This window comes from Vanessa cardui, chromosome 28 (assembly GCF_905220365.1).
Source record: "Vanessa cardui chromosome 28, ilVanCard2.1, whole genome shotgun sequence".
Taxonomy (NCBI): domain Eukaryota; kingdom Metazoa; phylum Arthropoda; class Insecta; order Lepidoptera; family Nymphalidae; genus Vanessa; species Vanessa cardui.
The window spans coordinates 246364-260127 of NC_061150.1; the positions used below are offsets into that span (position 1 = coordinate 246364).

At 35.5% G+C, this 13764-nt stretch overlaps 1 protein-coding gene across 1 annotated transcript; it reads right to left on the minus strand.

Annotated features, from left to right (window-relative positions):
- Positions 1-4218: 4218 nt before the first annotated feature.
- LOC124541562 (T-complex protein 1 subunit eta) lies at positions 4219-13714 on the minus strand. The gene is made up of 13 exons (XM_047119481.1): positions 13637-13714; positions 12521-12619; positions 11628-11723; positions 11182-11247; positions 10822-10897; positions 10471-10582; positions 9605-9738; positions 9028-9203; positions 8051-8375; positions 6933-7067; positions 6272-6460; positions 5514-5638; positions 4219-5089 (listed from the first exon to the last, which is right to left on the minus strand). Exons 1-13 carry the CDS (start codon positions 13637-13639, stop codon positions 4997-4999), a joined length of 1629 nt encoding a protein of 542 aa, XP_046975437.1. The 5' UTR covers positions 13640-13714; the 3' UTR covers positions 4219-4996.
- Positions 13715-13764: the final 50 nt, after the last annotated feature.

Genomic DNA, 13764 nt, shown 5'->3' on the forward strand with positions numbered 1-13764 from the left:
AAACAAACAAAACGTAAGTATTTATTGATTTCTTCAGAAAATTAAGTCGTTTTGTTTAGATACGACAATAAATCTAAACAAAATGAATCATTTTACGCAAAGACTAGAGGCAATAATAATCATACCCTTATTCACATTTTATTAAAATACTAATTTTTGATGTCATAATGTCACGTTAGTAATTTTAGATACTATAGAAGACCTTTTACAGAGTGCCATTACATTTTGAAATGTGTAAGACAGATTGTAACATTTCTGATACATTCTATGTACAGGGTTATTGGTAATTCGATGTATATTCGTTAGGAGGTGATAGGGGTGACTATTTGAAATTATTTTAACCGCCATATGCATAATCCAAAAGTGAACCATTTTCGGTTATCGTGTTTTTTAGCTATTTTCAATTTATTTAAAAAAGTATCAATTAGAATCTATTTTTTTTCTTTTGTTTTACAAAAACGATTAAACACTAGATATTTGTCAATATTTAAACAATAATTATTGGTCCAAATTTAAAAATGCAAAACGGAAATGAAATTATTTCAATATTTTTTTGATTTTTTTTCCTCAAAAATAAATAAAGTATTAATAATCGAATCCGAGAAACTCTCTATAAAAGAGCACAGCACAAACAGCATGTTCTACAGTGTATAATGCAGAATTCTATCCTTACTATTCTCACGCAGAAGTTCCTGAAAGGTAATTTATTTTTTATAAATTTGAGCTTAACGCGTATTCAGTCTTATTTAGAAAATAACTCTGAACCATTAGAAGCTACACTTTATCAAGATGGGATTACTAACTATCATAATTACATGTTCATTGGAGTGAAAAAGTGTACAAAAATATCCTCATATGAAATCCTCCTCAATAGTCCAAATAGTCACCCCTATCACCTCCTAACGGATATACGGAATTACCAATAGCGCTGTATATTTTATTGAGAATATTCATAGTATATTATTAAAAAACAGATAGTCGGCGCTCTTTACCGAATAGTCGCCGACTACGAAAGCAGCCGAACTCCTGGAAGACTACTTTGGTGCATCCTATCCCTAAATAGAGCAACCACCCAGACCCGTCCAATTATAGGCCAATAGCCATCACCTCTTTGTTTCGTTTCCATCGGGGTCGTTCAGCCAGTGATAGAAGATTACCTTAGTCATAGATGGGCGGAAGCAGTTGAGAGCAAGTGGGAGGCATTGGCGGCCAGTCTGGACATAGCGAAGGCCTTCGAGCGTATGGCACAAAGCGCTTCTTTCGAAGCTCCCTTCCTACGGGCTTACCGGGAAATTATGCAATTGGATCACCAGCTTTTTGGCAGATCGGAACATTAAAGTCGTTATATGGTGCATTCTCTGATTTAAAATTCGTCAATGCTGGTGTTCCACAAGGGTGCGTTCTATCACCCATTCTGTTTCTTCTGCATATCAGTGACTTTTTGCAAATCTGTAACATTCACTGCTATGTAGATGACAGTATTTTATTTCAAAAAAAATTGGAAAGCGAAGCCAAATTGGCATCAAAAAAGCTAGGTGTGCTCAGCAAGCCATGACAGTATTTCACGCCGGCCCATCGCCTAAAACTATACAAGGCGCAAATTGAACCCCACATGGAATATTGCTCACAACTCTGGGCGGGTGCTCTCCAATACCAGCTTCTTCCATTTGTCCGTATCCAACGCAGAGCGGCTCGAATTATCGACGATCAAGCCCTTTTCGACCTGCTACTTACTTCTACTTTCGAATATTTCACGGAAAATATTCGGACGCATTGTTTGGATTAATTCCGGCTGCGGAATTTCACCTTCGGACAACTCGTCAAAATTCTAAGTTTCACCCACACCACCAACATTAAGTTCAAAAAACCACAACATCACGATTTTTAATACATTTTCTACGTTGCACAACCACTCTGTTGCACGCTGGTGCAACAGAGTGGTTGTGAATGCTGATTCGCCGACGTTTTTTCCGAACCGATACGCCTTCGGAACCCAAAAAAAAAAGAGCGTACTCCTTCCTTAAAGGCCTGTAACGCACCTGCAAGCCCCACAGATGTCATGGGCCCCCATGGGTGCCCATTACCCATTACATTAAATCACTTTCCATCAGGTGAGCCTTATGCTCGTTTGCCCCCTATAACATAAAATAAGCCATCGGTTGTCTTTTAACACGTTCAATGCCAGCGACACGCCTAGCGTGTTCATGCGAATTTCTATAGCCACGCCGCGAACACGCTAGGCTTGTTCTAAGAATTTCAGTGATATCTTAAAAACTAGGCTGAATTATTCATTCAAACTAATTGTGTGCAATCTTCAAGCGATAAGCTACTGAGTTTTTAAGTGGCCCGTTAAAAATAATATATTTTTTTTATTTTACAAAAAAATGTCTTTCGTAATGCCGGCGACACGCTAGGCTTGTTCACTTATTAAGGATAATCATAGATTGTCAAACTGTTTTTGCAACAAACCACATTTTATTTATGGCTTATTACCAATTTGTTGAAAATTGAACTAATTTTGTTATTGTTTTCTCAAATTTGCGGAACTTTGTTACATTTTTTTTTTGTACAAATATCTATTATTATAAAAATTTATACACCTTTGTAGTATAAATAAAAATTTTAACAAAAAGAAAAACCGACTTCAAACAAAACACTATTTTAAAACAAATTAATATGCACGAAAAAGTAATAAAAATAATTGCGTATTCAACATATTTTTTAGAGTCTTCCTAAGTTAAATGAAATGAAAAATATTAGACTACTTAAAAGTCGATTTACGATTATATAATGTAGTTATAGTTATTGAATCGAATTGATAACCTCCTCCTTTTGGAAGTCGGTTGAAAACTATATAAGCCGTAATTCTGCCATTCCTATTTAATGACAAAGTTTATACAAAATTGTCTTACTTTGTGTTATGTTGATACTGATTATGTATTACAAGTACCTATATGTTAGTTCGATTAATCATTAACTACCACATACATACACCAAATATATAAAATTAAACACTAAATAAGGCTGATTTACCTTAAAAATGTAAACTCATGTCAACTTCAAATTCGTGTTACAAGAATTGAAGTAATGAAACAATAAAACAAGTTTAGCTTACAAGAAGCTTGATTATTTTTTAATTATTTGTTTATTAATTATTACTTATTTAATTGTTCTTTATTATTATATCAAGACATGTGCACCGAATCGATATCCTATGACCTTTGAACATTTCTAGCAACTAATAAGAAAGTGAACGAAACAAGTGAGATAAAAATTGATTTTAGAAATTAATAAGTATGTATTTGAGAAAACAAAAAAAGAAGGTGGATTTTTATGGACACTTTATGAAGCGAAATTTAAACTCTGTTTTAATTTGTATTGAAAGTTCTATTTTATTTTATTTGATTATACCTTGCTACTTTCAAACTGACCCGCGTCCTTTGCAGGGATACAACAGTAGATAACAGGTAACAGTATATATCATGAACAATTTTTTTATTGAAATACGAACTAAATCATAACGCGATAAAAAGTATATATCAAATTCGACGCCAATATAAATATGATATGTGGGAATTTATTAAAAAGTTTTACAACCACTGATTACATTATGATGTTTACTTACCATAAAAGCGGTTTTTTGTCATAATTCCAGGATAAAACACTGACAACATTATTCTAAACACCTTAATTATTGCATAACACAAGAAATATTAACTAACAAAGACCGTTTTAACAAAAAAATTATCATTTTTTTGTTCCTGTGCCAGTGGACACGCTACGCTTGTCCATACAATTTATCTAGCGATGCCGGGGACACGCTTAGCGTGTTCGCGGCATTATGTATGGCGGCATCGCTATGAGCTTAGGAAAAATTTAGGTGGCAGTGAACGTGTATAAATGTGTATAAATTATATCTCATTTTAATATACCTACTTTTTTCCTGGAGCACGATGTTAATACTGGCATGTAACACTATTTCTTATTTTAAATATGACTCAGCTGTACAAAAGATAGAGATTGGAGACATCATTGTAAAACTATAATATTATTTTGGCCATCACGAACTACTGAAATTACATTGCTTGATTGACCGAAATATATTTTCTTGGGTATAAGGGGTTCCTTTTCAAACATAGAAAAATATTTTAAGCTATTTTGAAGTATTAAAGGGCATTCTACTTCAAAGATAGCTTAGGTTAGTAATAAAACAAAAAATGTCAGTTAATACTTTTTAATTTAGTAAATCCATATCTAGAATAACTTAACGTCTAATATTTATGAAGCGTGGTTGTATTATTTGTGAAACTAGCGCAATCTAGCACTCGCCGACTCAACGGCACACTTTATAAGGCAAATAACAGTTCGACCACACATGTATTCTCATGAAAGCGCGGCCCTGCGCGTTCAAGTAACGACTGCATTCGTACAAAAGTAACGCATCTTAGTGTGTAGAGACAGCAAAAAAAAATAAAATTATATTTGTTAAGTTACATTTAATTTAACATGCAGGGGCGCGTTTTCACGATTGATCAATACTGCCAAGCAAAATGTCATTTTGTAAAATTAAAGATGCGTTTATATTACTGTAACATCTTAATTCGCCAACAAATGCATATAAGAGCAATTTGTTGACAAATATAGTTAACGCGTTATGAAATGAGAATTGAAAACAATACTTCGACATTGCCATCTCTTTCTTACATAGGTTATATTATTAGACGGGAAAGAGATGAGATAAACGTCGTTTGGAATTATAAATACAATTAGTATTTATTTATTTATATTTGTTTAGCTCTGTCTCGCTCGAACTATTTAACTGGAGTTGTAACAGTGCAACGTCTTGATGTAACATCCTTGTGAAACGTTACATTCACCAGGTTTAATTCACGGTTTATTAATGAAACGTTGCGAGTGAGCGAGACGGGCGATAGCGAGAGTAGTGCGTGAGATCGCCGCAGCGTGTGTGTGTGTGTGTGTGTGTGTGTGGGGCGCGTTATCCCATGCGCGGCCGGCCCATGCCGCGTCCCGGCGCCGGCATGTCTCCGCCGCCCTTAACGTTCTTTATCGTTTCGTCGATTGAGAGGATCTGTTAAACATACAATATTGCACTTCAATATATTATGTACAATATTAGCAGCTTCGGGCGGTTATACTAATAATCTTCAACAATTTTTTTGAATAAGGTAACAGAGGTAATTTTAGATAAAGAATCTCATACATTAAAAGCGTAAGCTAATTTTTGTCCCACTGATTATAGGAGGAAAATTTTCAAGAGTTCCAGCCACAGATGTACAGAAAATCAAAATAGATTTTTATGCTAAATTGTTGCAATTTAAAATAATTAATTGGCTGTATAAAAAAATTAAATGTAAAACATGCGAAAAGATGTCGTCAGTTTACAGGTAGGTTTCGATATTCGCGAATATTTAATATTTTATTACAAAATAAAAGTTTAGAAGTAGTACTAAAGCCTTTACGTGTCAACTCCCAAGCTATACGCTAAGCTGTACCTGTGCGGCAGCCTCGCAGGCCGCGGTGATGGCGTTGGTCTTGACGATGGCGGGCTCCCACACGCACGACGCGAAGTTGTCAGCGATGTCCTCCTTCTGGATGTCCACTCCGAACCACACCTCACCTGCGGACAGCGTCCCATACATACACATAAGTCACCCAGGTAGTCAAAATCAAACACAAATTATACTTTATTCAAGGCTTTTACAAGCACATTTGAATCAACAACTATAGATAGATTCTACTGAAAAGAACTGCCAAGAAACTCAGTAGTTACTCTTTTTCAACATTTACAAATACAGTAATGTTAGTTAATTACAATTGTGTATGCATGTAATATATCCTGCCTGGAAGTCAACAAGTCGACAGGTCCCAAGAACAAAATCTTATGGAAAGACAAAATCGACTTTATTGTTAATTATTAACCTGTATAACATTAACTACACGGTAGTGTGTTTGATTTGATTGAATGACCTTTGATCAAAAAACCTTCGAAATTTATTCATCAAACGAAATTATTCATAAACATTGTTTTACAAAACTTTAAGCCATCACACTGTAAAGTAGGAATTTCGCAGATACGATTTTGTTCTTGAGACCCGTCGAAGTATTAATTCTACGCTTTTTTATCGTCTGCATAATCTTGACGTATTTTTTACAAATGATTTACATTTATCAAACGGCAAAGTTAAAAATATCTGTGGATTTTTTTTTGTCGAACGAGCGAATGCGGTACGATCGGACAGGGCAGGCTCACCCTGGTGGTGCTTCTGGCGCAGCTTGTTGAGCAGGTTGGTGGCGTCGAAGCCGGCGTTGTCGCAGAGCTGGCGCGGGATCGCCTCGAAGGCGCGCGCGACGGCCGCGATCAGCAGCTGCTCCTTGCCCGCGATCGACTTCGAGTAGTCGCGCAGGTGCTTCGAGATCTCCATGTCGATGGCGCCGCCGCCTGCGGACATACGTTCCAGTGACGACGCGATTGGACATACAAGGTTTACTTTTTGTATAACAACAGTAAACTTACAGGACCAGCTTTGCTTTGTGAGATCGCTGGATGTTTTGTGACATTGTTGATACTTTACGTCAATAGATTAAGTACAGCCAGAGTAAGAAAGCCTTCGGTAATGAAGATTATCGCTCATACTGAGCACACGAAAATAGATCTTGATGTGACAAACCTTTTCTTACCCCGACCGTACACAACTGTACTGAGTCCCAAGCAAATTGCACGGTACAACATTTTGTTCAACAAGCTTTAAGATCTATGTATGGGAATTTGGACATTTTCTGGTTATGTTATCATCAATTACTCAATATAATTAAGGGCAATACAGACATATTTCAAATACCATGCTCGCTGCATAGACTGTGTGGGAAATAATTTAATGAGTTGTTGGCAGTCTGCCTGCCACTCAACTCACCAGCGACAACAGCGTCATTCTTGATGGTACGCCTCACGATCATGATGGCGTCGTGCAGAGACCTCTCCGTCTCTTCCAGGAACTGTTCAGCTCCACCGCGGAGTATCATTGTGCATGTCTTGGCAGCGGGACAACCTGTGTGCATAAAAAAACTTTTAACGTGACCAAAAATTGATGATTAATATTCGATAGTTATTACCTACAATATTTACTGAAAGTAAATATATGACCAATGTCTTTGGTAGCTACTTTTGTTAACCAACTGTTTGTGGAACATGAATGATGATGAATGAATTCTAAAAACTGATTATAAAACAAACAGTCTTAGCGAATCCAGTTCCCGAAATTCTCGGTGTAGTAAATAACAATTTATTAATCTGTTATGAATAAAGAAATAGACGGCAGAGTTTGAATGTTCTTGCTAATTATTCTTATAATTAGCAAGAACATTCAAATATTTCACAAGCTCCTTTTCTTTTGACAAACCTTTTTTTACCCCGACTGTACGTCACACTCAGAAAATAAATAAATTCAACATAGATGTGTTGGATGGATGGATTGATGCCTAGATAGAAAATGGGTACAATTTTAGCAATATAACGCCTATATAACAATCACTACTATGATCTCATAGGAATACATCTTACCCTCGGGCGCGTTTTCTTTACTGTAACCTGATAGGAGAAAAAGGGAAGGGATTAGGAAACGGTATTACATAGAGGGGTAAGGAGCATAGTGTATGTTAACCTTTCGTATGTTAAATGACATTAGCCCACCTTGTGTTACCTGTTATACCGGGAGCCGGTATGGTCAACAGACAGCCCAATTTTGAGACAGACTTTTATTGTAACTAGATTTTCTCCGTATTTAGTACGAATCAAGTCAATTCAAGTTATGAATCTTATTGTAAATTGAATAATCTTTATTCACTTTCAACCATTTCTATATAAATACTCAATCATAGCTAATATATAAACTTTCAACAAAGGGTACTTCAGAGCGAATAACAGAACACACTTAGCCACACCGGCTCCCGGTATGTCAACAGTTGCGGCCAAAATGTGTTTATACCGGGAGGCGGTGTTTCAACAAACGAGAGGTTATAGGCTAGCTCTCACCCGTGAAGATGTTGTATCGCTCGCCGCCCACCTGGCGCTCGTCGAAGCGCGCGCAGGCGCCGAGCGCGGCGGGCGCCAGGTCGCGCACGGAGCTGAGCACGGCGCCGCCGCACGCGCGCTGCGTGCGCCGCAGGTCCTCGTCCGTCACGCGGCCGGCGCAGAACATGTCGCGGTCGGCGAAGTACTGCGTGGCCACGTCGCCGATGGGCAGCTTGCTCAGCACCACCTGCGCGCCGCTCGCGTGCAGCGCCGCCAGCTTGTCGTACAGGATCTGCCACTCCGCGTCCACGACCTTCTGGTACTCCTTCACGTTGTCGACGCGCACCTGGAAACGTTATATCTCTCACTTCACTGATTCCAGAATAATAATTCACTTTTAAAGTTTAAATATCTCTTACATTGAGCTGAAAATAGGCTATTTGACTGGTTTTTAAAATCCATTTTATATTATTTAGTAGAGGTTAAGGAACCCAGCAAAAGTTGATTTTTTTATTTCTAGTACATATTTGCCGAAAAATATCATATTAAAAATTCCATATTTATATAACGCGCGAAAACGCTACTTGGACAATATGGCGCTGCAATGGGGTTGGTGACGTCACTTTGCTGTATTTTAATCCGTGGTACATATAGTAGAAAAGCAAGGTTTACAAGAAAGTGGCTTCATCATAAACCCGACCAATCAGGAGCATTTTGTGTCACGTGACAAACGATTGAAAAAATGCATTTTTATTTATTGATTTTTCAATAAATTAAATATTATTTTCAAGTTTCGTTAGTAAATAACCATTTTTAAACTCATAATATACACTGGTTACAATAATTCACAATTAATTTTTCGTATTGTCAAATAGCCTATTGTCAAATTTGAGGAATTGCGATTCCATGGGGTAAAGCTGGTGGCATTTTTATATTTAGTTCCATTTCCCACAGTAACCATTAATATGAAAGCTTAGCCACGTGAGCAAACGACTCACCTCCGCGTTGTCCCGCTCAGCCTTAAGCTCTAGTTCAATGTTGAGCAGAGCAATCTTGCAGTCGGTGTAGCTCTTCGGCTGCATCTCGAAGCCGGCGTACGAGAACGTCTTCTTGAAGGCCACGCCCGCCACCAGGAACGAGTCCTCGAGCGCACCTCCGGCCACTTTCTTGATCCCTGGTCACGCACAATGGATTCATTAAATTTGACCATTTCAGTTTTGTTGGTTATTTAATTACTCGAAATTTAATATTGTTTGTAGATACTTCTATCTCTTAGTTACCATTACTGATCTCAGATTGCACTAGTAACAAGTGTATTTCTTGTTCAGACACTCAACACAACATTAATGAACATAACATCATAATCTGTCTTGACATCGCCAAAAAAACCTTGGGAACTAAGATGTTATGTCCCTTTGATAATTTTATTAGTTTTGATTTCTTATTATTTAACATTGCCTCATTTTAAATACAATGATCCTCACAGCCTTCTCAGAAATTGGATCCGTTTGTTTTAATCATCGGCAACATATTCAATCAACAATTAGTGTAACTATAATGTTTAATCAAACTCACCGATCATATCCAGGGGCAAGAGGGGAGCATCTAATGACAGGACAGCATCGACCACCATTTTGGAAAAGTGACCCTTCTGCTGGTGGATCAGCTTTGAAGACATCGCTGTTGATGCGCATTTGCTCAGAAGTTCCCTTGAAGTAACATTTACTATTAAGCATATTGTGTTTACATTAACTTTGCATAATTTATGGTGATATCATCTCATTCCTCGTCTGTCCACAGAGTATTCAGTAATTGGATCCGTTGTTTTAATCATAGATAATATTCGTTTTTGTAGTTATGGGTCTTTGTAAAATATGATGAAATTTGGTTTAAAACATGTTTGAACTCAGGGATCCTTCCCTGCCTTTTTTTTAAGGTGTATAATATATCTGCCATTCATTTATGACGTAAGGCGTTTTAGGGGTGACGGGGTTCGAACATGACTTCTGTTATCTTAAAGGGGGGTGGGAAGGAGTTTCGATAGTTGTTACGCGAGATCAAAAATATGCGCAAGTTTAAATTATTGTTCAAACCGTGTGGTTTACGAGGTTCGCTCGAGTACCGTATCTTTAGAAGCTTTGAAATTAGAAATGAAAATTAAAAAAAATGGTAACATTAAACGATTAACATTAAAATAAACCAAAGGTGTATTATTTTTTTCCCTTAAATTCTTACGTAATAAATATTAAACAGGGGAGAGGGAGGAGGCCTATTATTTGTTTTTCTTGTTATAGAAGGCCCCTCCCCTAAAAACTAGTGTCAATTATCTTACGTAATAAATGAATGGTCGCCAAGTTCTAAAACTCCTGCTAAACCGCGTGCGACAATAGTGTACTATATGTATAAAAATAGAATCGAATGAATCTCACAAACAATATTACCTCTGTTCCTCGGGGGACCTGTTCTCAATCTTGACAGCCAACTCCTTGACTCTGTCCACAGCCAACTGGCCTGCTGTCCTCACGGCGCGGACGATGATCCTCGGGTGAACACCTGATACGTCATACTGAATTAGAATTTTAACTAATTATAATATAAATAAGATGTGCGATGAGGGGCCTCATGTCTACTATCATAAACCACACAGTTGGTTCAGCAATCGTATCCATTGTTTTTAATCATTGGCAAGATATTTATCAGAAGAAAAAAGGCCTAAGAAACCTGAGGGTATCTTATAGCTCGTCTTAAGCCTAATTGTACCTACATTATATGTGTATAATAACATCACTTGCCTTCTTCAACAAACGGTTTCAACCTCTTCAACAGCTCACCAGCGAGAATCACCACAGAGGTGGTACCATCACCGACCTGAAATATTGAAACCAAATATAATATCTACACAATGACAGCAATATTTAAATAATCATTGTGGAATATCATTAAACGTTATGTCAACAAATACATTCGGAAATTGGATCCGTTTATTATAATCATATATGAGGGAATGTGAAGTTATTTTTTAATTTCAATAGCAAGAGAGACTGGCTGTCTCGTCTACTGGCTCGCAAAGTAGACAAGATACTCACTTTGAATAAACTTATAAAGGGTAATGAAATGTATAACATTATACTCAAAAATAGAACACCAGTTACCTCAGCATCTTGAGACTTGGCGATATCGACCAATGTTTTAGCTGCTGGGTGGACAATATCTAACAGCTGTGGAAGGAAATTTTTTGTTTAATATAATTGATAAAGCACATGGTATGGTAAAGGCATTGAAGCTAAATACAATGAAATATAGTTTAATTATTTTTATATTCTGATTAACTAACCCTATTATATTATTATTTATTAATTATTTAATACAAATATCTCTTATCCACTTACGTTGTCTAAGACATAATGCAACTTACTCTAATTGTGAAAAATTTAAATCTGACAACAAAAAATACCCAGAGACTATGCCTACTTCAATTTTGATCATAAAAATCTATTTATTAGTTTAAGAATGACTGTTAATTTCATATTTATAGCATTAGTATAGACATATACAGTAAAAAAATAGGAATAATGATGTTTTAAATAATTAAACATACCTTCATAATAGTAGCACCATCGTTCGATATAACTGCTTTTCCATTGTGATCGACAATCAATTTGTCCATACCACGAGGGCCCAGAGTTGTACGAACCTGGACGTGAAGAACATTTCGTTTATAAATAGGCAAAGTAATGTATTGAAATGCAATATACACACAGTCTCATTATATCATTCAATTTCAATCATTGCTTCAGAAATTGGAACGAATGTAATCATTGTACGTAACAATTACAATATAATGTTGCCTGACAAAACTACAGCATTACTTTAGCAGTATTTAATAATTCAAGTATTACATAAGCTAAATCGTAGAATGAATACCAAGTGGGACAGTGAAATTAAAGCATTTTATAATAGCCAACACAAAACATGGGTACAAGTGAAGACCCTCGGCACTCTCGACTACATAATTACTTGAGAAGCCTAGAATTTTTCTACTACACAGTTCAAGAATACTTATGACTCATGCTGCTAAATAAATTGCTTTTATAATTGAAATCAAACAGTTCTGCCCAAAATCATGTGCAGTAATTGTTGATATTAATTATAGTTATGTACTTAGTCCACAACTGTTTTGATAAAAAACAATCAACATAAAATACTATCTATCTATCAAACAAAATTATTGCAATAGCATTAAACACTATTACAGATACTATCTGTTTAAGGAAGCAGTGCCTGAAAGTTGATGAGCTCTGCCCAATTCATGATATATAAAAAAAAATGTACCTCAAATTAAAGAGAATGTTCTATTTACAGCATTAATACTTATTTAATACTTGAATGACCATTTAGACCATATCAATCCACCATAGAAGCATTGAACATCAGGTGAGATTGAAGTCAGGCATAACAACAATATACGAATAAAATAATGAACATACTTACTGCATCTACGACGAGTTGACAGGCATTGATATTGGAGATAAGCTGCGGGCGGCCCTGGGACTGATCCGTCCCTTCCTTCAGCACTAGGATCTGTGGTTGCTGAAAAAAACATCAACATATTTCCTATTATAATGGTGATTTAACACTAAGGATACTTAAGCAGTAACAAGATACTTATACACAATATTTCTTTCAATATCAAATAACACCAATATCATTTTTGTATATTCTATAAAAAAATTAACATATAAATCTTAAGCAACTCAAATCATCATCTACAAAATTTGCGTTTGCTTGGTAGTGAAAACCTCATGACGAAACCTGTATGGGTTAAATTACAATTAAGCACCGCGACAGGGAAGGTCTCAACCTAGCCTCTTTTTCTTTTCATCACTGTTACTTAAATAACTTAAAGTATATTCTTAATCTCTTAGTAAAAATAGCATGCCAACCGCCTTAAAAAAATACATTTTTAAGACTGATAGGTTATTACTATTTACATCAAAACTATGCATTATTAATATATAAAACATTTAAATGAATAACAAAAATACCTAAATAGGTTCATTTCAATTTTAGTTTATTTTGTATGGATAAAAGTTAAATTTTTTCGTATTTATAATTATCGGCCATCATTGTCAAAAAACATCTGAATTTAAAAGTTGATTTTATAGTGATATTACTTCATTATGAATGTTAAATTTGTCACTATACGAATTACAATAGCGAAAAATACATTATTTAATGAATTTAAAGAGTGCTTTTTAATATAAAATTAGTAAAACTCCAAAAGAACAAACCTTTTACGGTCGAATTAGTCATCGTATTTTAAATGAAAAGGGAGATAAAAGATATAAATATTACTTATGATTATATCTTTTAAGTTGTTTATTACGAATTTTGTTGGAAATAAACTAATATTTTAAATAAAACGAAATTATTACTGAAACTTCTCGAGAATTAACCTATTGTTTCGATTGAAATTTCACCGAAAAGTACAATGATAATAAAGAAAATAATTTGATAAACAACAAGTTAACACGTCTTAAAATGAAATGAAATGCTTTTTAAGATAAATTGTTAATCGATTACATTAGAAAAAATAAATTAATTTACCATCTTGAATATCTCTCTATTTTTAAACCAAAACAAACCCACAGACTAAAAGAGCAACTATAAGTGACGAAAGTCAAATGACTTTTTCTTTATGATGGTATCGATTAACATAATCGATTAAAAAAGGT

What these genes read in the sequence shown, in the direction of transcription:
- LOC124541562 (XM_047119481.1), bottom strand. An exon ending in GCGCCAGAAGCACCACCAGG is followed by an intron (nt 5,639 to 6,271) that starts GTGAGCCTGCCC and finishes CGCTGTCCGCAG; the next exon opens with GTGAGGTGTGGTTCGGAGTG. An exon ending in CCTGCGAGGCTGCCGCACAG is followed by an intron (nt 5,090 to 5,513) that starts GTACAGCTTAGC and finishes TATGTTTAACAG; the next exon opens with ATCCTCTCAATCGACGAAAC.